Source organism: Otolemur garnettii, unplaced genomic scaffold, assembly GCF_000181295.1.
Source record: "Otolemur garnettii isolate 467f Iridium unplaced genomic scaffold, OtoGar3 scaffold00042, whole genome shotgun sequence".
In the NCBI taxonomy this organism is placed as follows: domain Eukaryota; kingdom Metazoa; phylum Chordata; class Mammalia; order Primates; family Galagidae; genus Otolemur; species Otolemur garnettii.
This window is the reverse complement of record NW_003852437.1, coordinates 2,250,158-2,277,125: the sequence shown is the minus strand read 5'-3', so window position 1 is coordinate 2,277,125 and position 26,968 is coordinate 2,250,158. Positions and strand designations below refer to the sequence as shown.

At 34.3% G+C, this 26,968-nt stretch overlaps 1 protein-coding gene across 3 annotated transcripts in view; it reads left to right on the top strand.

Moving 5' to 3' along the window:
• The window catches only part of STXBP5 (syntaxin binding protein 5), a 136,822-nt gene that overhangs the window by 81,443 nt on the left and 28,411 nt on the right, over nt 1–26,968 (top strand). The window contains exons 17-22 of one of the 3 annotated variants that reach the window (XM_023513519.1): nt 7,022–7,147; nt 9,105–9,256; nt 14,774–14,839; nt 15,657–15,725; nt 18,170–18,229; nt 18,328–18,375. In XM_023513519.1, coding sequence (XP_023369287.1) covers nt 7,022–7,147; nt 9,105–9,256; nt 14,774–14,839; nt 15,657–15,725; nt 18,170–18,229; nt 18,328–18,375 — 521 coding nt within the window. The remainder of the gene's footprint in view (nt 1–7,021; nt 7,148–9,104; nt 9,257–14,773; nt 14,840–15,656; nt 15,726–18,169; nt 18,230–18,327; nt 18,376–26,968) is intronic. The other 2 variants (XM_003790263.3, XM_023513520.1) reach the window with 2 other exon arrangements.

Genomic DNA, 26,968 nt, shown 5'->3' with positions numbered 1-26,968 from the left:
CCGTAACATATTTTCATATTTCTTCAGCAGTGCTATCAATTACTGAAGTGACATTTTAACAACATGATTTCATATAAATATACATTATCTTCAGTAAAATTAGAATACTTTATTCAATTTGTACTTTATAATTTCTTACACCTCCAAATGTTGTTAGGCTTGTGGCCAGAGGTCTAGCAGCATAAAACATTAACATTATATTCCTGCCTGAAAAGTCAGCACCATCTCTGTGCTGCTTTCTCAGGACAGGGTAGGTCAAATGAAACAGTACTGACAGGGGCAGCCCTGCTGTTTGGACCAGAGTGACAAGACCTTTACCTTGGCATTTTAGGTTAAAGTTAAAGGCAGGCCTGTAGGTGAGTCTTTGTCCTCTGTTCTTGAAAAGGCCTTTCTCCAGTTTTTTTTACTGACTGAAAGAACAGGGAGAATAGTTAAAGTCACAATCGGGAGTAACTTTTCTTTTCGGCTGATCCATTTTTTTCAAAATTTCAGAATCTTACAGGAGTGCCCACATTTTGGTTACATAATTTGCTTTTATACATTTTAAGGCAAAGTTTTAAGTGTGCTCTTCATTTATAATGTGTGTATTGTATCGTTAGGTGTGACTTTACCTTTTAAAACCACCCAGCCCGCAAACCAAACAGAGAGTTCTGCAATATACAATGCACTTAGAAGCTACTGTTGGCTTAATTCCACAGTTGTGAGTTTTCTTTACGATTCTTGGACCTAAGATCATCGTATAGCTGGTGTCTGTTTTGTGTTGGGAGGGCCTTTGATACTTGTGATGGCATGTTTTGGCACACTTTTAATCTTTTACAATTATTTAGTAGAATATCACTTAATAAAGGAATGCTTTTTAATGCTTTTTTAAAAATGCTTTTTAAGAGGAGTCCTGCTAGCTAGAAAATCTCATGTAGCCAATTCATTAATATTTTATGTGAGCAGGAGTCCTTTTTTGTTGTCATTAACTGTTAACTTGTATGGGTGAATATACTTTGCCTATCTTGGGTATATATGCGCAATTATGTATAAACAAATTTTTTTCTTAATCCTAAAAAGTTAATGTGACTGATTTGATGATAATGTTATTTTTTGCCCTTTTGAATGTCATTATAGACCCCTACTTTTTTTTGGAATTGGCAAATTGTTTTAATTTTTTGAATTTTATTACCTTAACATGATTTTTGTCATAGTTGCTGGAGGAAGCTTCTTTTAAATTGGTGCTTGAGAATTTTTAACACCACCTCAGAATTTATGTGACCATTCTTATAATCTGTGTTAAGAAGATATTCTAGACTTGCCTTGACCTCTGCCTGCCCTCTCATATGGAATCAGCTGTTCTAAGAAGTTCTGGGTCCTTTAGTGGAGAATAAAGTAAGGGATGAAATACGACTTTTAGGAATATATGTAACATTGTTTTAAATAAGCACTATAATATACTATACTATACAAGAGCTAGAAAAAAATAAGCTTTTAAAAAAAGAATAATTAAAATTTTATACTTCTTACTGAATTTTCACATTACTCTACAACAGTGGTTCTCAACCTTCCTAATGCCACAGTGACCCACAGGGTGAGAACCGCTGCTCGACAATGTAACTAATTAATTTTTTAACTTCTTTGTCAAACCACTCTTTTTCTGTAATTTTTTATTAATTTGGAATTTTTCTTTATGCATTAACAAAAATTAAATCCAAAATTGCAATATTAAAATTATTACTAGCAGTAAAACTACCAGGTGAACAACAAAATACATCACTACAGTTGTCTTTTAGACTGTTGAGCATAGCTTAAGTAAGAGATCAAATTACTTTGTTTTTGAGTTACGTTACCCTTGTGTATAATTTTATAAAATCGTTTTATCTTAAGACTTTTAATGTTTTAAATGACAATTCTTTTTTGAAAGCAGATTTTTTAATCAGATACAAGTAAACTGCCTTATGGCTCTATTTTATGAGTTGGCTATAACTCTCTAGTAGTTCAAAGTTAAAAGACTTCTGAGAGATTCAGCCAGCACCTGGCGGTCTATAATTGCTACTTAGTATCTACACAGCAACCCAGTAATTACACTGCTCTTTACTCTCATCTATATTCTTAACACATAAAGAAATAAAATAATTTCAGGTGATGACAGAAGCATCACCTTAATTATTGATAAAGATGATGATGCCCAAGGGCAAGTTGAAACTTCCAAATACCAACTGACCTGCGTACATAGGCAGCCTTTTCCTCCCAGCCCTGGCAGCGTTAAGTGCAGGAGAAAATGCATGCCTAGACAGACTTGCTCCCAATTCTTCCCATATTTACCTGCTACATAAGGCACTTGACCTTGCAAAGGGGTGGAGAGAGACCCAAGAGTCCAATGAACTTAACTCAGGAAGAAACACTAGATGTAGCAAACTAGTTCTACTAATTGCTTACCTGACTCTGTGTGTGGGTGTATGTGTGAACTTTGTATCCTTGATTGCTTTTTTCTGGTTTAAATGAATAAAAAAAATTTATTAACTTTAATATATGATGTTATTTATTGATGTTTTAAACTATAAATCTAAATTACAACATTAAAACTTTAAAATTAGAATTTTAACACAAATGTAAGTGAATCTTAGTAAAGCATAATGTAGTCTGGCTACAGTGGCTTCTACCTGTAAGCCTAGCACTAGGTTGAGGCAGGAGGATCCCTTGAGCTCATGAGTTCCACACCAGCCTGAGCAAGACTGAGACTCCGTCTCTACTGAAAATAGAAAAATAAGCTGGGCATTGTGGTGGGTGCCTGTAGTCCCTGCTACTCAGGAGGCTGAGGCAAGAAGACTGTAGGAACTCAGGAGTTTGAGGTTGCTGTGAGCTAGGCTGGTGCCACAGCACCCTAGCCTGGACAATAGAGTGAGTCTGTGTCCCCAAATAAGTTAATTAATAAATGAATAAATAAATAAAACATACCATAAAGTAAGAACACACACACACACACACACACATATATAGTTATGGTTATTTTGATCCTTATTTTAGGCTTCCGATAGAACCCATGAACCAGAATGTATACACATATTATAAACATGGGGATTGCATGATAACTGTATTTCTTTTTCTTCAGCCATTATGTCAGAATTTATTTATGGTCTGGATAATTCTCTTGTGTTACCTTACTAAAGGACCAACTTTGAAGGGAGAGTCATTATGTTCAGGGATATATTAAAGAGGGATACTAGTATCTTAGTAAAATTTTACATAAGCTGGTGAAGATATATCAGTTTTTGAGATTTTTGTCTAAAATATGTATATTATAACAGTTTTTAAAATCACAAACAATTAAGTTATACCTCATTTTTTTTAATAGTCTTTCAGGTAAATTCAGATCTTTATTAACTTGATATTGTTTTAGTCCACAGGACCAAAGACCAGTTTCTTAAAGTAAGAAATATAACAAATTGATGTTAAAATATAATCAATATTGAGATTTTTTTCATATAAAATTCCTTTGTGCATGGTTGATTTTTTTTTGAAGAAACATTTTCAGAGCAACTGTTTGATTTGTTCCTTTTTCAAGTGAAATTTTGTTTCTATGTATTTTAATTGTCCCTTTGCAAGGTATTTGTTCAAATAAATAATCATTTTGAAACTCTTAATGTCTCTAAATATCACTTTAACATTTAACATATACTTGTATAGATTATGTAGCTTTCATAGAAGTTCAACGCTTTGTCTTTAAATAGTAAATAAATGTAATGTATTAAAAGCAGTAAAATGACAACTTACGTATAACTACTGTGGACATAAAATGTAACACCCCCTTCTCATTTTGTAACTCTAAAATCTAACTTAGCTGCCATTATTTAATTAGTTTTCTAATTTTTCACCAGTTGAGGATTTTGCATCAAATATGCCTAGCTTTTTAATTTTGCCAGTCACTTAAATATTAAATGTGCCCGTATACACACTCCTATAATTATCCTTGGAATGCCTGTTCTGCTCTTGAGATTCTGACCAAATGTGCACATTTAATATGCCAGAGAGAGGGAGGATATTTCCTTGAACCTGACCTTTTATGCCTAACTCATACAAGGAGACGATAGCCCACTCAGACTCTTCAGCCTGTGCCCATGTCAAGGCTGTCTCTGAATGGAATCCATAAGTGTTTACTTCTGTCTGTTGAGGTGGACAGCTGCAGCTGATGAGTGGGTATTTCCCTAAGGAGAATTCAGGAATTTTGCATAAGCTGGTATACAGGTCTGAATGCATTGCCTTGAAAACTTTGCACAGCCCCAGGTGACTCTAGCTCAGATAGCTGTATTAGGAGTAGCTTCTGTGATTCTCACTTACCCTCAAGTCTGGACAACCCATTCTTACCTAGCAAATATGCAATCAAAGAGTCAGGTGTCATGGCCTTCCTCATTACAAGTGCCAACTGGAAGGAAATTCAGCTGTATTCTCACCTCTGAGTTTGATGTTAGGACTTTCAGCCGTGAGTCAGCGCCCTACTGCTTTTCTTTCATACACTCGTCCCTTTGAGCCAAAGCCTTACGAATTGTTGGAGTAACCAGGCTTTACATATGGTTTGCAGGGCAGTTGTTGGAGAAAGAGTCAATCACCTTAACATGTTCAACATGTTCTCAACTTAAAGTCACACCAGATTTCTAAATAACTATTGTTCACATTAAAAACAGATGCATCTTTCAAATGCACTTACAGTTTTCTATTACTGGTGGAACAGGTATTGTGTCAGAACTTCTCACACTGTTACATTTAACTTTCTAACATGCTTGTCACATGTTTAACCAACGTAAGTGCAGCACGAATGTACTAGTCGTGAAGTTTGGGGATACAGTTACTGCCTGCTGAGCAGTTCACTCTTACTCCCTACCATCACCTCGGACTTAACCATATGGTCCCCTAAATTTCCTCTTTCTTCATCCTGCTGTCCATCTAGTTTCCGTCCCTTCTTTTCCCTCCTTTCTTTCTTTCAACTGCAGAATCACTCTACTTTTTTCCTCCTCTCCTCTACCTCTAATCAGCCTCTCGCTCAGGCATTCAATCAGTATGACCGAGTATTACACTAGAGTATTAAAAGTAGCTGCAAGCTTAATACCTTCCTGAAATGAAAGTCTGTTTATTCTTACTCCATAAGTGTTTCAAATCCAGCTGCTTCTTTTTTCTTATCAGAATCACAGGAACTTTGTAATTGGCCCCCATATTCTCCTGTATCTTATATATGTCCACCAAATTAATCTTTCCCAAATATGTCTGATAAACTTTCATTCGTTTTAATTCTTCAATAATGAAAATATATTACTTTTGTGTAATTTGTCTATGGACTACATTCATAGGCACTCACATTTTCCTCATACTGTGATTATGTAGTAATATTCCTACTATTTAGGTAAAAAGGCTGCTAAGTGACAGGGCCCAGGCTCACCCTCCAGCTTTCCCACAGCCTAGAGTTTTTTCTACTATCATCAAACCTTTTGTGGCCAGACCACAAGATCCTTGAAAGCAGTGCTCTCAGCCTGTGGGTCAGGTCACGACCACTTTGGAGGTCAAATGACCCTTTCACAGGGGTGGCCTGAATACATCCTGCATATCAGATATTTACATTATGATTCATAACAGTAGCAAAATTACAATTATGAAGTAGCAACAAAAATAATTTTATGGTTGTGGGTCACCACAATATGAGGAACTATATTAAAGGGTCATGGCCTTAGGAAGGTTGAAAACCACTGCTTTTTTTTTTTTTTTTTTTGAGTCAGAGCCTCAAGCTGTCCCCCTGGGTAGAGTGCCATGGCATAGCTCACAGCAACCTCCAACTCCTGGGCTCAAGCGAGTCTCCTGCCTCCGCCTCCTAAGTTGCTGGGATCACAGGTGCCTGCCACAAGGCCTGGCTATTTTTTGTTTGCAGCCATCATTGTTTGTTTGGTGGCCTAGGCTGGATTCGAACCCGCCACCTTAGGTGTATGTGGCTGGCACCTTAGCCACTTGAGCTATAGGCGCCGAGCCGAAAACCACTGCTTTAAAGCCTGGCCCTGGTCTATCTTTTTATACTGTTTCCTCACTTTTTCTATATATGCCTTCCACTATGACAACACTTTGGCTTATCAATCCTCAAATATGGGGTTTCTATTTCTTTCTTTTGTTATGTATGTTTTACAAGAGCAATATTTTTGTCACTATTCAGTACTTACTGGGGAAAGAGTTTGTACAATCAAAAATACTATCAACTTAAATTCAGTGTTTTTTTTTTTTAAGGCAGAGTCTCACTCTGAGGTTCAGTGCCATGGTATCATCATAGCTCACAGCAGCCCCAAACTCTTCAGCTAAGGCAATCTGCCCAGTAAGGACTACAGGTGTCTGCCACAACACCAGGCTAATTTTTCTATTTTTTAGTAGAGACGGGGTCTCACTCTTGCTCAGGCTGGTCTCCAGCTCTTGGTCTCAAGCAGTCTGCCCATCTCTGCCTCTCAGAGTGCTAGGATTACAGATGTGAGCCATGGGCCTGGCCAGATTTATTTTCTAATAAAAGTAGTTATATACAAAAATAAACTGCTAACATTTGTTTTCAACTCATTATTTAACTTACATATTTTTAGCCTGTTTTAACACCTTTAGTAAAATCATGTTTTTAAATTTTAAACCTGCTTTTCTAACTGGCAGTTTTTACTAACTCTTTAATTCCTGGGCAGCTGCTGCTCCTCAGCTTTCGCCCCAACCCTCTCCCTGCCCTCTCTGTCCCTCACTTTCTTCCCTCCCCCTTCTCACCTTCTCTCCTTTTCTATCCTGCCCCATTTTTATATATGGAGTTTGCTTTGATTTTTTGTTTATTTTTATGTATCTGTTTAGTCTCTCCATCTAGATTAAATGCTTCTTGATATCAAGATTCTGATTTTTTTTTATTGGTAGCTTTAAACATCCAGTATAATTTCATATAAAAGGTTATTTTTGTATGGCTATGTATCACTTTATAATTACAGAGGCTAATAAGATAATTGAAATGGGCTAAAAGGTGACACACTTTCATTTATTTCAGAGTTAAAAATTCACCACTTAAGCAGTCTCCAGGTTATCAGACAGAACTAGTTATTCAGTTGGTGTGGGTGAGTGGAGAACCACCGCAACAAATTACCAGCCTGGCAGTTAATTCTTCCTATGGGCTGTAAGTATCAGTTTTATTTTTCTTATCCTATCACAATACTCCATATCCCATTTTATTTTTAAAAATAGAAAGGATATTATTTGTTATATCATCATCTAAAATAGTTGGTGCATGACTTTAATTTCAGACCAAATTCATAATTTTGTTCTGAACAACTTATTCTGGGGATGTATATACTACTTCCTGATATAAAGTTGAATATCTCAGGGACCAATAAATTATTTGAGACAAAATTTGTATCTCCTGTATATAAATCCAGAAATAATTTTTTTAATATTCAGTATAGCGGAGATAAAACAATTTGAACCCAGAAGACTATTATAAATAGATTTTGTAAAGGTTGAACTGCAGCTGTGTCATTTGTTCTACTTCTAAAATTAACATATATGAACTATAAGATCATAGCAATGTTTAGCAGTGTATTCGTTTATACTTCAGGTTTATTTGTATTATTTATCAACTCTGCCTTCAAATATACAGTGTTAATTACACATACTTTTTTTTTACAGTATGACAGACTTATCAAGCATTTTGTACATTTTACTGTTACTTTGTTTCAAATATCCACATTGCAGTTTCAAGGTACTGCTTACTAACTGTTTGGTTCCAGAGCTATTTATCACGTATTGTTGACTGTCTTTGTTCTTGTTATTAGCCCTGGAGTCTCTCTCATTCATTCTTCCTGGTAACTACCACCACCTGCTCTTACCTCTTGTATAGGTAGCCATCGGTGGCCATGGGTTCCACATCTGTTGATTCAACCAACTATGGATTGCAAATATTCAGGAGGAAAATACAATTTAAAATAACAATATAATAAATAAAAAATATAATTTTTTTAAAAATAGTATAATAAACTATTTACATAGCATTTACATTGTATTAGGTATTATAAATAATCTAGAGATGATTTGAAGTGTATGAGAATATAAAGTATATTTTAGGGTTTGTGGGGTCCCTGAACCAATGCCCTGTGGATACTGACAGACAACTATAGACCACACTAATACTGGCGATAGTTTTCTCTCATATCTTTTACTTTTGTCCCACAATGTAAACACATAGATGTTCTTTCAAATATTTTATTGCTCACAAATCTTAAAGAAAACAAGCAGGGAATGAGAGAAGGAGGGAAGTTGCAAACCAGTCACAGGCTCATAGCTGTAGTGTGGCCCGTTCTAAATGTTTTTTGTGATGTGAATGAGTTGCCAAGATTATGTAATGTGTAAGTATCTATTTAAAACTTAAGCTGAGAAGTCTCATCATTGGCACAGTCTGCATTTCTCCATGGCAGTATTCTGCTGGAAGTGAGTTGAAGTTTTTCCTCTTTAGACGCATCCCACACTCTCAGATCACCCTGGTTCCTGCATGGCTTCTTCTGCGTACTCACACAGTACCTCTATACAGGGCATTTTTCAACTCGTAGCTTCAGAGATTGTAAAAAGTAACATTCCTTTATTCATAGTTGATTAACTTATACTTTCTGATAATTGAGAAGGTGTTTCAAACACTCCAAGGGGAGGCCTCCAAGGCTAATGTTCCCTACTTTTTATTCCAAATTGCAGGAGTTACCAAACTTTCCCCAATTATCATTTAGTCTTCTACTTTCCTAGCGGAAGGGAATGTCTTCCCCAAAGGGCTCAAAACACCCTGAAGGCAGAAAAATAGATGTTAAGTTGAGATTTGTATCTCTCATCAGGTTTCAAATCCTTTGTGAAATCTTTTTTATGATAGTGATAATTAACTGATTTAACGATAACAATGTCTGCAGATGATATAAACAGTTCTCTGAGAAGGTATACATGACCTCTATTTCCGTGTTCATGGTTTTCTTTTGTTTCAAAGAGGAATTTTGTGAAAGACCCATCATGCCCCGTCTTCATCTTTATAGACTACAATACAATTTTTTGGTAATTATTTGTTTGTCATAATACATTTGCTCTTTTTCTGTTCCCAGGGTTGTTTTTGGCAATTGTAATGGCATTGCTATGGTTGACTACCTCCAGAAAGCAGTGCTGCTTAACTTGGGCACTATTGAATTATATGGCTCTAACGATCCTTACCGGAGAGAACCCCGATCTCCTCGCAAATCTCGACAACCTTCAGGAGGTAAAAAGAAAAACAGAAAAGTCCAGGCTTTTGCATTTTTATAAATGCTGACTTACTACTGCGAATATAAGTACTTCAGTTAGGTAAATGGATTGCCTGATTTAATCTGGATAGTATACCTACATTGACTGTCAAAAACTAGGAAAAGGGATGAGGGCTTTTTCCTCTTTTATATTCCTGGGTTTTTTTGCCTTTTTAAAAATATATATAATCTAGGATTTTATTTAACATTGAGAAAGACCCAGAGGGTCAAACTTTTCAGGTAAATTATAACAGGAGTATTTTTTTCATTATTATAGAACAAAAGTTAATTCCAAAATTTTTGCCCCTTTTTATTCTTTGTCCTTGTGAGACCAGTAATTCAGTGTCTCAACTATTTAATTCAAAGGACTTAATCCCCTCATGATGAAAAAATACAGATGCAAAAGTGAATTCGAATGCTATGAAAATATAGCATTCTCAGAAAGCCTCGACTCACTGCAAACCCAGATCATTTAGAATTCTCTTTATAATATTCTGACTTGTGTGTTTGCTAGGTAGTTAGTTTTAATTATAAACCTTGTAATACTAGTAGCTTGTGATACCCAAGTATAGTTAGCTATCTATACCAATACTTCTTGCCTTTTTGTTTATTTGGTTTTTGCTTCTTTTCATACACAGAAAATGGCATTTGGTGTATGGTAGACAGGATGCACTCACAATAAAGCTCTCTGTAAAAACTGACCTGATGCTCCAGTGTCCCCTGGGCCTGCCCAGCTGGCCCAGGGATTGAGGGCAGCCCTACTTGGAGCATACCTGATGTACATTAACACCAGGGTACACTGGGACAGTGGGAAGTTCTGGCCTGTACTTCCAAACTCAGTTTCTCTGCTATCAAAATTCTTTCTCAAATTCATTTTTCAGTTGCTTTCAGTGTATTCCTAGCTAATATTACCAATTTTGCAACTTATTAGAAAAATAAAAACAAAAAAAGATGAGGGAGTATATATCTTTCTGTCACTTTGGCTTGATGATCAGATTTTTATTTTTAGAGTATTTTTTTTTCCATTTGTGTTTGTGTGACCATTTTATCATGTATTATCTTCTGAAAGATTATTGTCCCAACCATGCCGTTCTGGTTCCTTTGTCTCTTTTCTCCATCCTTCCTCCCTCCTGGCTGCTCTGAGGTCTGCTGCTTGTGGCTTCTTGCATGTGCGGTCTTTCTAGCTCATATTCTGAGTCTGAAAAACTCCGTTCTTCTTTTTTAAGTAAGTCATAAATGTGTTAGCGTGTTTATTCTTTGTCTGTAAAATCATTGTTTTTTCTCATTTAATTTTAAAAGAGCCTGCTCAAACATTCTATCTATATATATAAAACTCTGTATGCTTTTTACTTACATTCATCTCACACTGTGTATATGAAAACAGCTATGAAATGCTCATGTCCCAATCCTGTTTCTTTATAAAGCAAAGATACTAACAGGTGGTGTTTCACAATTAGGACATTGCCATGACAGAGAAGGTGTTTTAGAAGACAAAAATTTTGAACAGTTTTTTAAAAATCTGATAAAAATGTTATGAGTCCTAAATTAATCACTTTTCTTCTTTATATCTTGTATTAGTTTATATAAAATTACTAGAAATTAAATGCCTAAATTTATCCAAGGATAGGAAGGGTCAATTTTACCCTGTGATTTTAAAAATAAATTTTCTGAAAAAATACAACATCCTACTGTATTCTCTAGTAAACCTCATACTATACATTTTTTGTTTTATTATTTGCTTCATTTGTATTAAAGAAATAGATCACAGAAGTATTTGAGTTGTCCTTTATTAATTTAAATATATTTACTGATTGTTATAAGGTACTTTACTAGTACTTAAGGTTATGTTCTAAATAAAAATTAAACTATTTTAAAATATGCTTTAAAATAACATCTTTTTATTTGAGACAGAGTCTTACACTGTCTCTCTGGGTAAAGTGTCCTGGCATCACAGCAACCTCAGTGTCTTGGGCTAAAAGACCCTCTTGCATTAGCCTTTCAAGTAGCTGGGACTACATGTGCCTGTCATAATTCCCAGCTAGCTTTTCTGCTTTTAGTAGACATGGGGGTCTGGGTCTTGCTCAGGCTGGTCTTGAAATCCTCAGCTTAAGCAATCCACCCGTCTTGGCCTCCCAGAGTGCTAGGATTATAGGAGTGAGCCACCATACCCAGCCTAAAATAACATTTTAAGAATATCTGCACCTCTAATTCTAACAGATACTTATATGTTTTTCAAATAAAATTAAGTGTAGAATAACTGGTACTAAAATGTTTTAATTATACTGGTATAAAAATAATAATCTTGCTAAAGCATATATTTTATGTGTTCTTGCTATATGCCCCAAATATTAAGAAATTACTCCTTAGTCTTTTTTAATCAATCAGTTTGAATGAGCAGGGGTTTTTTGCACCTAAAAGTTGTTGATAAATTTTCATAAACAGTCTTGTTGACTCAGGAATTTATTTTATGAGATGATTTAGGCTAAGTTTAAATATGCTATAGATGCTCACTGTGCAGTGTTTTGTCAACTAAAATATAGACAGAATTGTCCAAATAAATATTACATAACTCTCACAGGGATAAGTGGTGATAAAGTATTTCAAGTACCCCTTTATCTGTTAAAAGTCTAATTCTATCAAAAGTGAATTATCATTCATAAAGGGAAGGACACAGCAAGGGAAATTTCTATTCTGAATATAATTCCAAAGTGCAAATAAGATCTAATTAGTGCTTTAGACACTAATTAGACACATTGCTTGCTCTTGGCAGTTGACCACAGGCAAATCTAGTTTGCTAGACTTTAAGAAAGATTTTTCCAAAAGTTATGGGTAGGAGACAAAAGATGAACTTTTTTATTTCAATGGCAATTACTTTCAAGTCTTCAGTATGTTCAGTAAGATGAAGAAGGAAAGCTAGCTATGGACTGAAATAGTACTGTTAAAAATTTCTCTGTGTGTATGAAAAGAAACCAAAAATACTATATTAAAAAATAATGGACATAGTCAAGAATGGAACAATAAGTACTGTGTTAAAAATAAAATAAACAATAAAACAATGTTTGGTTGCAATAAAAATATGGTTAAGAAAGAAATTAGGACCCCAATTTGGGGCTATTTTTAAATGGTAGTTGAAAAACAAAAGATAGAACTAAATAACTACTTCTCAATTCCATATTAAGAAGAATGTTTTTCTTCCCTTTTTGGAAAATATGAAAAATAATAAAGAGAAATTAAAATCTGAACTACTTTAGGTAAATAAGGAATACTAAGCAATAATAAAAGGATATCAAGAGAATTTGTGGATTTAAAAGGTACCCTCCCCATTGGTGAAGATCAAATATTATAACTAATTTGAGGTACACATTAGTCAGAACTGCAGAAAGCCTCCCTCTGTGTCTCTATGAGCACACTTGGTATGCATGCAGAAAACAGAGGATGAGTAGAAGTCCAGCAGAAGTTCACTGAAAGTAAGTTGTAAAGGGAGTATTATTTTTTAAATCTGTTAACTACATTGATGACATATGGCAGCCCATTGAAATAATGTTTCTTGGAGTTAATGAGGTGTTAAAGAATTCCAATGATACTTTTGTGAACCAGGTAAAAGTGACCTAAATACCTAGTTCAGTTTAACAATTAATTGTAAGACTGATGTAACCAAGACTCAGCAGACCGCTGTTTACAGGCCTAGGCTGGCCCTCTGAGTGATTTTGTAAATACTGTTTTATTGGAGCAGTGACATGCTCACTTGTTTATCTGCTGTATGTGGCTGCTTTCGTGCTAAGTAGTTGGACAGAGGTTTTGGCTCAGAAAGCCTGAAGTATTTACTGTGTGGACCTTTATGGAAACATTTGCCAGCCTCCCAGCTTAAACCATGATACAGCAAGCACAAATGACTCTAAGGCTATACCTGGTGAGTTAAAGGAGCAAAGAGGAGTCCGTGCAGCTGGAGGAGCACGAGGGGGCAGGGAAGGAAGTAAAGTCAGAGAGGTGCCAAGATCCCAGGTACCATAGGGTCACACACACCAACCAACCATGTGGGTTGGACTTTGACTTTTACCCTGAGTGAGACAGAAGACATTGAAGGGTATTGAGTTCATTTAATGGTCACTATAATAAATTTAGTACCTAAATTAAGTCTCTCCATATTTTTAAATTCATCTTCCTAAATGCTTTTTCGGGGGCCATTTTCAGAACACGAGCTGTATCAGATAGTCCATTTTTAGCTTCAGTAATTCTACATCATACGGACTTCACCTCACCCTCAAAGTAGTTTCCCCTGGTATAGTGTTTGGTAGTTGACACAAATAGCAAGAGGTTAAAATTTCAAAATTTATTATTTTTAGTCAGTACTAGGCACATTATGATATTAGAGTATATTATCACTACCCTTTGGAGGCCTGTTGTCTTAGTGTTCTGTCAAGAGAGCTCATTTAGACAAACATGTGGTCAAAGATTAAATGCATACCCATAATTCCATGTCTGTCATCTTACAATTATAAAAATCAGGATTTTCTCCAGAACCATTAGTTTGATGAAGATTTTTTTTAAAGCATACTTATTGTTAATCAAGAACCTCTCCTACATTTGAGGACATGTAATACACACAGGCACTCCCCAACTTACAATCATCCCACTGATGTATGATGATATGTGATTCCCACTTAATGAATGGAGACTATTACAGGTGATAGGTCAATGTACCTGTTCCAACTTACATACAAATTCAGCTTAAAAACAAACCTACACAACCTATTTCATTCATAACCTGGGGACTGCCTATAGTTCAAACTAGTAAGCACTTCTTATAAACCTAATTTCAGTATTCAGTATTCTTGTAAACGTTATTGTAAAAGCTTCCTCAGTGACTGTTGGGATTGTGACATCAAGTCTTTAACCCAGTGGTTCTCAACCTTCCTAATGCCACGACCCTTTAATCCAGTTCCTCGTGTTGTGGTGACCCCCAGCTGTAGATAATTTTATGATTGGGGCTCACCACAGCATGAGGAACTGTATTAAAGGGTAGCGGCATTAAGAAGGTTGAGAACCACTGCTTAACTAAAATATTGGAAAAGGTGACACCGGCCATCTGTGCACATCCTGTACCTCTATGTGACCCCTGACTTCTGAGGCTTAGTCACGTGACCTTTTGTTTGTTGCCCTGTTGTATTTTTGTTTATTCATTATTTTTAAACAATGTGTAGGAAACTTTATCATTTTAATCACCAGGAAAATTAATTTTTGTATGTTTTATTTTATCATAGCTTATGTTTTCATTTATTTAAGTGGTTACTGCTCTATGAGATTGAGGTGCTTTAATTTAAAATGTCTCTGTGTTCCTGTCTCAAACCTCATGAGCATGGTACCATACCATCTCTCTGTTAATCTTCTGGATTCTTTTAAATGGACAGTAATGACATATGTACTGTAACTAGAGGACAACGTTGCCCTTATATTGATTTGTAGTGTGACTTTTTTTATGTGTTTTTATTTTTTAGCAGGTCTCTGCGATATTAGTGAAGGGACGGTAGTCCCAGAGGATCGCTGCAAATCTCCAACTTCTGGTAATTTTTTATTTCATTACTAATTGTGATTCTACAAAAACCCAGATAGCATTATCAATGTACATTTTTACAGATAAGCATTTAAAATACAGAAAATCTTCTGTGTCACCTGTTTATTCTTAAAATCATATTTGCATTGTTTAAATTCTGGTTAAGTGAAAAGAAATGTATGCTGTACTAAGTAAAAATCCAAAGCTTTGACCAGTTCAGAGTCATAGAATTATTTACTTAATCGTATTTGCAGTTTTTTTAGGGAAGATATTTTTTGCTCTTTACCATTGGATTGGATTTTTCAGTTATTTATAGTCTTTGCTCCAGGCATTCCTGCCACCATCTAGTAACATTGGATGGAAGCAAAGAAAAGTTGATAATAGAATCTGCTTTTCTCTCTAGTCCTTCAATGATATACATATAAATTTTATGAAGGATTTTTAACACTTATCATCTGATGATAAGCGTAGACAAGTAAAATACTATGAGTTATGTTTATTTTCAGTTCTGATGAAAGTAATTTCTGATATATTTGTAGCTGTATTGAAACAGGTGTCTCTTTCCTTGTCTGTACATGGGTCTTCACATGATCTGTATGTATATTAATATCTCAGAGGAACATTATTTGTGGTATCTTTGAAGATCCTTTTAAATTAAGATCCTGAATTTATTATTTTATTTTAGTGAATTGAAACTTGGCTAATCTTTTTTTAAAGTTGACTTCATAATTTAACTACCGTATTTAATAAATCATTTTGGCTTGGAATTTTTATCAGCTTTTTACTGGAAAGATTTTTTTAGCATAAATATCACTGTTCTTAAACAGGTTTTGAGTCTTCAGTAGCTGGTTCTACTACATCAGAAACAATAGTAAGAATGGGAAATATTGAGAATGGTAATTTGCTTTATTTCCTCATATTTTGGTTTAGCATTTTATTAGTTCTAAAACTGTAAAAGTTTTGTAGTGTTATATTTTTATACTTGCATTTTCCTCATGTACCCGTTGATTGTTTCTTAAAGTCAAATGTATCTAGACTTTCTATTATTTTTTAAATGTCATATTTAAATGTACTCATTAAGTTAAAACATGGAAGTGTAGGAATTGCTAACATAATTAGTACCTCATGCTAAGTTTTAACATTGGTGGAATTAATGAACAATATGAAGTGAATAACTTTTATATCTCATAGGACTAGTTGTTTCTAAATTTAGAATTATAATATATTATTACTCTTTTTTGTGACTTCATAAAATACTGTTTTGACCTCACCTTCCCCAAAGGCCATGTAAATATACTTGTTGATATGTTATGGATATAATGTAAACCAGGGTAGAAAATTTGGACATGTAACATGTAATATATTTGTATATGTTAAGTAACCATTGAAAGTATTTTAGTAAGATTCAATCAAGGGTAGGCACAGTGGCTCACCTCTGACTATGAGTCAGAGTACTGGCTACATGTAGCAATTTGAAATAATCAAGAGGTTACTGTAGAGAAGGTTATAAGAATTTTTAAATCTAAATATATAAGTGTCAAAAGTAAAAAAAGGCAAAAATCTTCCAAATTTTCTCCTCTTCAACCAGAGAATCTCAAACATGGTTTGGGGTTTCAGATATAATTTGTACTTTATTTGGTCAACATGAAAAGACAGAATAGTTTTAACATATAGAAATTTACATGACACTAGATATTGTTTCTGTCTAGTATATTTGAAGTCCAAAGTAAAAATTATGATAAAATTATCAAAAAATTATTGATAAATGACTTATTGATAAATCATTTATTCTTATCTTTAAATACAGAGCTTTTTATTTAGTTGTTTGACTATGCTCTGAAAAATAAAATAATTCTCTAAGGAATTACATCTATTTCTATATATCAGGAAAGCCCACTTTTAAAAAGTTAAACTTCAGTAGGCAATAGTTGTGTCTGAAATGTGTTTCAGATGACAGAGGTAGTTTCAGTGATACATAGATACCAAGAGCAATGCAGTAGAGACTCCAATGAGATTCTGGAAAGCTATTCTCTGATACTCTACACAGTCTTATAACTTGTGTGTGTCTTTCTCAACTCATCCATTTTAAAATAGGTAATAATAATTTTTGCTATCTATCAGGGACTCATTGTCTCACCTTTTGTGTATGTATAACTTTTTAGCATTCTAACAAGGAAGTAAAAGAATGGATGGTCAAAACAGGGTAACAAATGAGTTTGAGTTGAATCAGAAGAGCCACACAGGGATCATGTTTTAAAAACAAAGTTAGCAATGAAATTGCAATCTCAAGTACTTCCCAGAGTGATAAGATGTAAATAAATAAATAGTTAAGGGTGCATTATAGATTATTAAAACTGACACAGTAAATATAAAACAAGTTAGAAGTTAGTTCAGGAAAAAGGTCAAATTTGTGTCAATTCAGAATAATAAAGCATTAAGTGATTAACATCATATGAGAAATACACATTTAAATAAAATGTTTGCAAATTCAAACTGGGGAGATTATTGAAACTTTAATTAATGATAACATCATTTGAGATGAGCCTGTGAAAGAATAGGTATCTAAAAATTAACGGTCAGAATATAATTTAGGATTGTATTTATAACAAAAGCTCAGGTTAAAAATAAAGAAATACTATGAGAAATTAGAAACATTTTTAAGGAAAAAGGGTAAATAAAATCTTAATTATAGAAATGTTAGAGAAGATTATATGCTAACATTGGGAAGAGTCACAGCCAGAGGTAAATATTTCTTCAGTAAATTTAAGTAAAAATTTGAATATATTTTAAAATGTAAGTATTATGGTCACTATTGTAAAGATGCCTATTGTGTATTTTAAAGGTTGCTATGGTATATAATAGAACAGATACGTAGTATTAAAACTGTCAAACATAACAAAATTTACCAGCATGGTACTAGAACATGATCTTGATTCTACTGGAGGAACCTTACTCAATTAACTGATATCTAGAATTTCTGAATTTTCTGTAAGAAACAGTAAACTGCTACTTACTTTTTTTTTATATGTTCTCTGGCATATGATATATACTAAGATTTTGCCAAATTATTGTTACACAAGGAGAAATGATTTTACAGTTAATTCACAAATATAGTACTGGAATCTCCCATGAAAAATATTGATGGTAGATATTGATGATTACTGTACTGTAATGTTACAAAAATTGTTACTAACTGTTTACATGGCCTCTCCTTGTGGTCAGTAATGTGGGAACTTGCTTTAGAAGTTGCCAGACTTTTCACGTGTGCTTTTGTCTTGTTACGACTCGGTGTTTGTGACTGACTCTGTGCCTGTTCCTTCCATTGTCTTCATTCATGTAGGTTCTTCATCACCTCACAATTCAGATGATGAACAAAAAATGAATAATTTTATAGAAAAGGGTATAGTATCTTTATTTTAAAGTATTTTATTTCTGTTTAATTTATTTAGTTTATTTTGAATAGATTTTGACATTTTTATATCAAAATATTATTTTCAGTGAAGACCAAAAGCAGAAAGTTTTCCAAGATGGTAGCCAGTGACATAGGTACGAAATAGAACTTTCTATTTTGTTTCTAATCCTTGCTATATGCAATGCTAACTCAACACCAGAAAATTATCCAATGCATTGCATTTCGCATATGTTAATTTGTTTTTCCTATGCTAAATAATAATCTCTTGGGCTGTGTCTTTTCTAAACTCATTGGTGCAATAATTATTAAAAATCAGTTAAATTGGGTTGCACTTCTTTCTCTTACGGTATGAATTTTTTTGTTAATTTTATTTTTGCTTTATTTTGAAATAAAGCAGGGTTCAATTTATGCCATATAAATAGCACAATTTTATAATCTCAAGTTTGAAACAATTTTGTTTCCTTGGTTTATTTGTATTTTTTTTTTCTAGCTTTACTCCATCACCCTTGTATTTTTAAGAATTTACTTTTCAAGGAAATGGTTTTCTAGGAGATTGACTCCTTCATTCTCTGACATGTACCTTCTTTGGGTTAAATAGGAATTTTCTAGGATTCCCTTCTTTCCCCACCACAAGTAAAACATGTATTACTCCTTCTGATTGTTTTTATGAGTATATTTTGAAATGAATTACTCAGCCCAAGGTTCTCAAAGTTTAGAAGTGGGGGACAAAATGTATAATCAGACTTCTGGAGCATTATCAAATTAGGGCTTTCTGGTCACCAAAATTGAAGGTTTCCAAAGATTTTTAAAGGTCTAAAAAATGCTTTGTTAGAAAAAGAGGATAAATTTGATTTTTGGCTTAAATTCGAAATTTTTAATATTCAGTTATCATTTATTTCTCCCCAAAACATCTACCATATTCCTTGAATTCAGTTCAATTGAATGAATTTATAGGCCTCTGAAATATATTTACTTTTTCTCAGCTGCTAATGTTTAACACATGATTAATTTTTAAAAAAATTTTTACAAGTACCATCTCTGTTGTCTGCATTTTGTAAATTGAACCCTGTTTAGTCTGTTAGCCCCTCTGGTCATTTTTTCAATAACGTGGTTTATTCTTGGGCAAAGGGCTTTTCATTTATGGAGATTCAGTTATTTATCTCTTTGTATTTATGGTTTTTTGGTGAATCTGTTGGTAATAGTTAAATCACTCTGATTATGTACTAGCAATATAGTATAATACTTTTTGCCCAACTTTCCTTATAGTACACGCTATCTTAAGACATACTATGTTAGAGGTTCTTTTAAGCTGTCATGTAGTATGAAATATTAGAAAGAACTTTTCTACATGTATTTTACTGAACTACTTTTAGAACTAAATTACCTAGGAATTATACCTGACATGAAAGGGACTTTATAATTAATTTTTAAGAATAATTTTTCTGTTTGATGTTTAGTTCTGGGGTTCTATTTGTTTTATGAAATGTATTGACTAGCTTTCCGTTTTTTTCCCTATGTTTTAAATAGACTATATAACATAGAATATTCAAGCTTAACTATTTGAAAGACTTCATTTGCAAATTTATTAGGACTTATCACATTGGAAGGATATTTCTTTGATAAAACATTACTGCTTTTTTATGTTATTGATGAGTTTTATTTTGTCATATGACAGTTTCTCTATGTATTTTTTGAAATATGTTAATTTTATTCAACTTTTCAAAATTATATTAGCACATAGTTTTACATAGTTATTTAACCTTCAAGAACCATTGATATTATTTTAATTTTCTATGTAGTTGTGTTTGTTTTTAATTGGAAGCTTTCAATGTACTTTTTTAATCACAAGATTTGGATATATAGAAAAGTTTGTCTTAAATTTTCCTCTTTCCAAAGGAGGCTGACCCACTTTAGGCTATGAAGTTTTTGTCATTGAAAAGACAACTAATGCAGGTTTATCTACCTAGATTAGTATCTAGTTTTGTAATAAGATTTGGCATAAAAATGCTACTAAAAAACAAAATATCAATGAAATGTTGGAAGAAAACTCATAGATCTCCTGAGTGCTCCATCGAGTCTGATGTTTTCTGTGTGAAGCTGTGGTGTCAGAAGCACTAGGACTCCAAGTCTTCTGAATTCACTGTTACCCATCTGCCCATACTTACTATGATGCGTTCTAAAGCTCATAAAATTGTCACCTCTTGCTACCTCAACCTACAAACATTTATGGCTTCACTCTAAGACAGCCGTGCAGTGGCCTCATAGTTAAGCCTCAAATTTCCAAGAATGGCTCTGGTGATGAAACCATGTCAAGTGGAGGGTTGACTAATAGCTTGGCCCTAGTGCAGAGTTTCACCTGAGTAACTGCAGCTGGTGTCACACAGTGTGTGTGTATGTTGTAGGGGAATGTACAGGATGCCGTTCAGACTTGAACAGTTAACCCAAGCATGGAAAATCAACCCTCCTGGTTTTTTTTAACTGCCTGACAGTATAACTGAAGTAGCTAAAACAATAATGATATATTTTTAATATACTTAGTCTTTATAATTTTTCTAGCATTGTGCCAACTCTTAATAGTTTTTCTCATTTAATCCACTCCATAATCTCAGGGAGCTAGTTACTATCAATTCCCTGTTTTAGAGATGAAGAAGCTTAGTCTAAGTAATATATCCATTGATTACATGACCAGCAAATAACAAAGCAGGATTCATACCCTGGTAGCCCAGTTCCACTGCCTGTCCTCTTAACCCCTGTGTTGTATTACTTCTTAGTACAGTTTACTGAAGGCTACAAGAATTCAAAAACAAATCCATTGGATTTAATGTACTAACTAAGTTATGGCCTCATTCTGTCGACATCGTAACTGGGAAAAAAGATGGCTTACATTAAGATCTATTTTAGCACCAGATCACGGATGCCATCTTGGCACACATGTATACATAGTACACTGTACCTGAAAGCCTACTTTCTTAAAAGACCAAATTCAAGGGGAAGATAAGCTGGGAAATACCCTACCCCCCTGACTTTATAGTTTATATCGTGACTGACAAGTAGATAGGTAGATGATTCTGATGTGACTTTCTTGTTCACACATGAGAAGAGCAACCTATAGAGAAGTAACTTTAGACTTGTGAGTTTGACAGCAGAGACAAAGCAGAGTATCGTGCAGTTGTAGCATCTGCAAAGAAAGCTACATGTGTGTGATACGCATGGAGTAATTTGGCCTATGTATACCTTATGATAAATTTTTGTTAGTAACATATTAATACCAACATTTTCAAAAACAATAATTTGTCCTATACAGTTAGCAGATTCCATTAACCATTTAGAAAATAAGCAGTTATTAATTTTCTACTTTTTATATTTTATAAAAATTTCCCAGAGATTTTTGTTATTTTCAGTTTATTATAAAAATAGTCCTAAAATGTGTATCTTGTAAACAAAGAATCAAGTTTTTATGACATCCTTATAAATAAAATATTATCCTCATGCTAGCATTTTTTGATAAATTGAAACTATACGATTAACCTTTTCTTAAGATAATTCTATTTTATTATGATTCTTTTTTATGCTTAAATAGTCCTCTAGCTGGATCCTAGACCTGGTCCCGTCCCACTTTATTATTCATTTTCATATAGAAGGAATGATTTCCAAACTGATTACTTGGGGCTATGTGGGAAAAATAGTCCTAAAGGAAAAAACTCAATAATTATAGTGACTTAAAGGAGCACCATCCCAAACAATTGGAAGTAGTAGCTCCATTCATTGGGTACCTTCTAAGTTCACTATACCAGAAATGTTTTCATGTGGCATTTATTAATATAAAGAAGATTATACCCCCAGGGTTCTTTTCATCTCTCAAATTCTGAGTTAGCCTAGTTTTTTAGGTAATGATTAACTTTCTTTCTCAGCAAAAACTGAAATAATTTTTAAAGACAATTTAAATGATGATAATGTTCATCAGTTCACTCACACAAGTCTCAGTAATTTCTTTTATAAATTAAAATGTTCTAACACAGCTAAAATCTCATCATTTTATTCTAAATCACTAACTCATTAAATCAGACAGTTTTAAAGCGAACAGTTTTAACCCCTTTACTTTTTAGCAAAATAAATAGTGTTAAAGACGTGTGTACATATTCAGAGTAATACCCCACGGCAGTGACCTAGTCAGGACTGTGATCTGGATGTCTAGATTCTTGTTCTACGATAGCTTTGCTCCTACTCAAGCACCTACTTTTTAAAATTTCTTCGGCGATTGCTTATTCATTTGTTGTCTTCTCAACTCCTTTATACTTAGTAGTTGAAAAATAAATTCACAGAGGTCCATTTAGAATTTGTTGCCATATGAATGAAATGGTATCTATCAAGTTAATTCAGTAATATTTTAGGTTTTAAAATTATTGAATTTATTATAAAACTCAAAATGGTGCTGATATTTCTACTTTATAGTCTCCAGTATTCAAGCCAATATCTGGTGGTTGAGACTGTAGAAGTTTGCCTTCATGTTTACTCCACAATATGGTTGTTGAAAGAATAGAATCTTATTTGAAAGAGAAGATGAGTAAATGTGCATGATAAAATTTTTCAGGTAACTTTAGTATCTCCTACTGTGAGAGAAAAGAATTACCCATCATTGGTCAAGAGTTAAACTGTATAGGCAGATACTTCAAAACTATTATACAAATCTGAGTTCCTCTAATGAATTCATTTTCTTTTTTAGGATAACTAAAATCTGAAGAGTGTTGGCATATTTCACATTTAACTTTAAATTTTATTTTTGAATGAATTTTCTGTCAAATTTTCTAATAAAATATGCTTTAAAGTCTATTTGTGTTTCATATTCTAACTATGAGTGCACTTACCTTACTATAGAACTGTCTTTAATATTAAAGGAATGTGCAGTGATATTTCAAAAAATAATTTGCTATCTACTTTGTAACATAAAGAACATTAGTCCGAATTAAAGTTATATTAATAGACCAGGTGCACTTGCCATGTCTATCTTAGCTCTTTGAGAGACCAGAGAGAGAGGATCCTTTGAGGCTACAAGCTCAAGACCAACCTGGGCAACATAGCAACACCCCATCCTCTATAAAAATTAAAAAATAAATGAGCTGGGCATGGCAATGCATCTTTAGTCCTAGCCACTAGGGAGGCTAAGCCTGGGTAATCACCGGAGTCCAGGAGTTGGAGGTTGCGCTAAGTTGTGATCATACCAGTGAGTGACAGAGTAAGACCCTGTCCTTTAAAAAAAAAAAAAAAGTTATGTTACAAAAACAATACCTCTGTCAGCTATTATGTGAGTAGAAGTATGAATGTGGAAATTTATATTCTGTCATCACTTATTTTATTAATGTCTTAGGGCTATCATTATAAAATACCAGAGACGAGGTGATTTAAACAACAGAAATTCATTTTCTTATAGTCTTAGAGGCTGGAAACCTAAGTTCAAAGTCTCGGCGGGTTTGGTTTCTTCTGACTCCCCTCTCTGGGCCTGCAGGCAGCTGCCTTCTCACTGTATCCTCATATGGTCTTTCTTCTGTCCCTGCCTGTGCCCCTAGTGTCTGATTATCCAAATCTCCCCCTCTTACAAGAACACCACTCAGACTGGGGGTTAGGGCTTCTGCGTATCAATTTGAGGGGACGTATTTCATTCCATATCTTTGTTAGGTTTACTTAATACCTTTTATTCTGTAGAAGGTTCTCTTTGAGATGTTGTAGGTTTAATTATGTTGTTATACTAGAACTTAAGTTTTATGAGTGTTTGCAAAGCAAATAAGGGTAGGGAAAAATGAAGACAAAAGCTCTGGGAGATCAAGAATGAAAAGAACTTGTTGTCATAGCCAAATCTTTACCAGATGATCATTGATATCTCTTTAAAGATTTACCTGTGTTTCAGATAATGGATTATGTGTTCTGTGGGTATTTCCAAAAACCATCTTTTTGACTAAGAGGCCTGTATTCAGTTTGCCCTCTTTTCCTCTTTCATTTGTGAAGAAAGTTATCTTCTTTCTATAGAGGTTCCAGTGGCAGTTTTTGTTGCTTTATGCATTAACTGCTGTGTTTATTGAGCACACATAAATGCTGGACACATGTAGGCACAATGTTTTACAAGATGAATTCTGTTTCTAAACTCAGGGAGTTTACCTTGTAGCATGGAAGGTGGACATTGGTAGTTCTAATGGCTAGGAAGTATGGGCGGGAACAAAGAGAACTTCCAGTTCTTGGTCCCACTGTTCCCCTTAGAGTCCTTGTCGTGTCTTGCCAGCTAAGTTTTCATCCCTTCATTATCCCATTTGCCTTATTTAACATGAGTACATTTTAACATTATCTATTTTTAAAGAATAGCTTTGAATCTCTGCATGTGATAATAAAAGCGATATTGTCATTTTATTCTAATTATTGAAACTCTGTCAATATCATTTTATTGTAATTATTTGAACTGTCAGTATAGAAACTAAGACAGTTTGCTTTGGTGGCACCTTCATCATATGATCATAATCACCGGCCTTTCTACCTTCTATTTTGTTCAGCCATTTTTTTCCTATAAATGTCACATTCTAAAAAGTGAAGTTATAGTTTTGTTTTCTTTCTTTCAAGAAACCTTCCTTATAAGATATGAACATGGGGTAGAAAAACTAAAGGAAAATTATATAACATTTATATAATTTCAAAGAAGCTAGAAGAATCTCTACAATTGAGAAAACATGGGAAAATCTCGCCAGCTGCCAAGGACTGAAAGCATCCACCGTGCTTCAGCTCACTTCTCGTTTACTTGTCCAGGCAGTTCCCATGCCTGGAGACTCTCTTCTCTTAGGCTGATACATCTTTCCTTGGTATTGGAAGCTGGCATTGTGAACTGTATTGCTGTGATCAGGTATAATTTCTTTATTTCTATCAGGCAAAGGCAGCTCTTTACTAAACCAGCCAGCTTGATGTCTTCCTTCAGGTTTATAAGGAGAGAGGGAAGACTCAACAATCTGCTTAGACATTTCTCTGATACTGGTTTTCCTTGGATTGAAGAACCTTCTGTGCTGTCTTTCCTGCTGTTTCTGCTATGGACAAAGGTATAGAAAAAGAGAGCTAGTTTACACTCCCTGGTGACAAAGGATTTCGAAGGAAAGAAGGTACAGAGAGTCATGGCTGAGGGTTGGAGACATAAATGGAGACGATGTCTTTCAGTAACTCACTGAAATTGCCTGCCTTCAGTGTGAAGACCACAGTAGAAGATAAGTAACCTCCAGGCAAGAGCAGAAGGTCCTTGATAATTGCAATAGAATCAACTGGCAGGGTAAATCTGTTGGCAGGTACTTCTGAGACTTCTGAGGAGAAATAATATGAATAGCATAAAATTGCTGGACAAAGTGTGCATCCCCCTCATCACAAAGTTACCCAAGAGCACAGAGTTACGGAGCTGCCTACACAGATGTTTTCCATAGGACCTCTTCTGGACCTACGGTCAAGGAAGGTGACCAAACCCAAAAGCAGGTGTATTGTCCAGAAGTCATAAAAATGGAAAGATACAAACTTTTAGCCTAAATTTCAACCTTAAACCTTAGGTTTGGGACAGCCTCCCACAGAACACAGCAATAAAACAGGTCAAAAGATAAAAGCCTGTTGTGTGCAGGCAGTTCACAGCACGCATTCCCAGGCTGTCGCCTTTGAGAAAATGGAAAAATATGAGGTAATGCCCGGTCTCCCCAGCTTCCTGCTACAGAAGACTTTGCTGTTGCAGCACAAGGTGGGTAGAGCCCAAATGGAGCTGCAGTCTCTTGGAGCTCTGGGCTGCTGAGGCGACTGAACTTGCAGAGCAGGGTACTAGCTGGGCAGGAGCTACTGCAAGACGTTTGTGTGTGGGGTTCTCACCGGGTCCTTTCTATGTCAGAAAAGAACGGTTTGATACCAGTGATCACAAGTTTTTGTCTTAAATTAGAAGAATGGCAAATTAAACCCCATGTTAGTGAAAGGAATGAAATAGCAAAAAAGCTAATAGCAATGAAAGAAAACAGAAAAACAGTGGAGGTAAATAGATAAAAAGTGTTCAAGCATAAAGGCGGACATTTCTAACCATGAAAGAAGCCAGGGAATAGAACACTAATTTAAAAACCAGCTCATGATGAAGTGTGCGCAGTTAAGTACTGAAGCAAAATCACCCAACAAGTGGAAAATCCTTGGTATTAAAGAAGCCTGACGTTGAGCTTTCAATCCATTTAAACATACAGCCGATACTAAACCTATGTGCAAACTGTGACATTGTGCAATGTCTTAAAACTTGGAAATGTTAAAAATATTATAGCTAATGAAAATCCGGAAGAAGAGGTGTTTTTCATTGAAGTGGAGGCTATTTTCTTGATCTTTCATAGCTGAAAGCCAGTCTTTACTACCTAATCTGAATGTTTTTCATTGTGCATTTTCTTATCCATAGAGCTTTAAATATAGCAGGGATTATTCTTGTTTCACTGTAACCAAATTTAAGGAAAAGCAATTATTTATTGCATTTAAATATATAGTATCAAGTTTTTCTGCAAATATTCATCAGTGGCCATCATCTGTTTATGCAAAGAACAATATCAAGAGTGTTCAGTTAATCTTAATGGTTATTTCTGGTAGGATGGTTAGATGATTTTTTTTAGCATGCACTTTTAGGCAGTGTTTTAAAAATTTAGTTTAAATATTAGCAATGACATTATATTCAGCTAACAACTACATTATCTTGAAGTACCT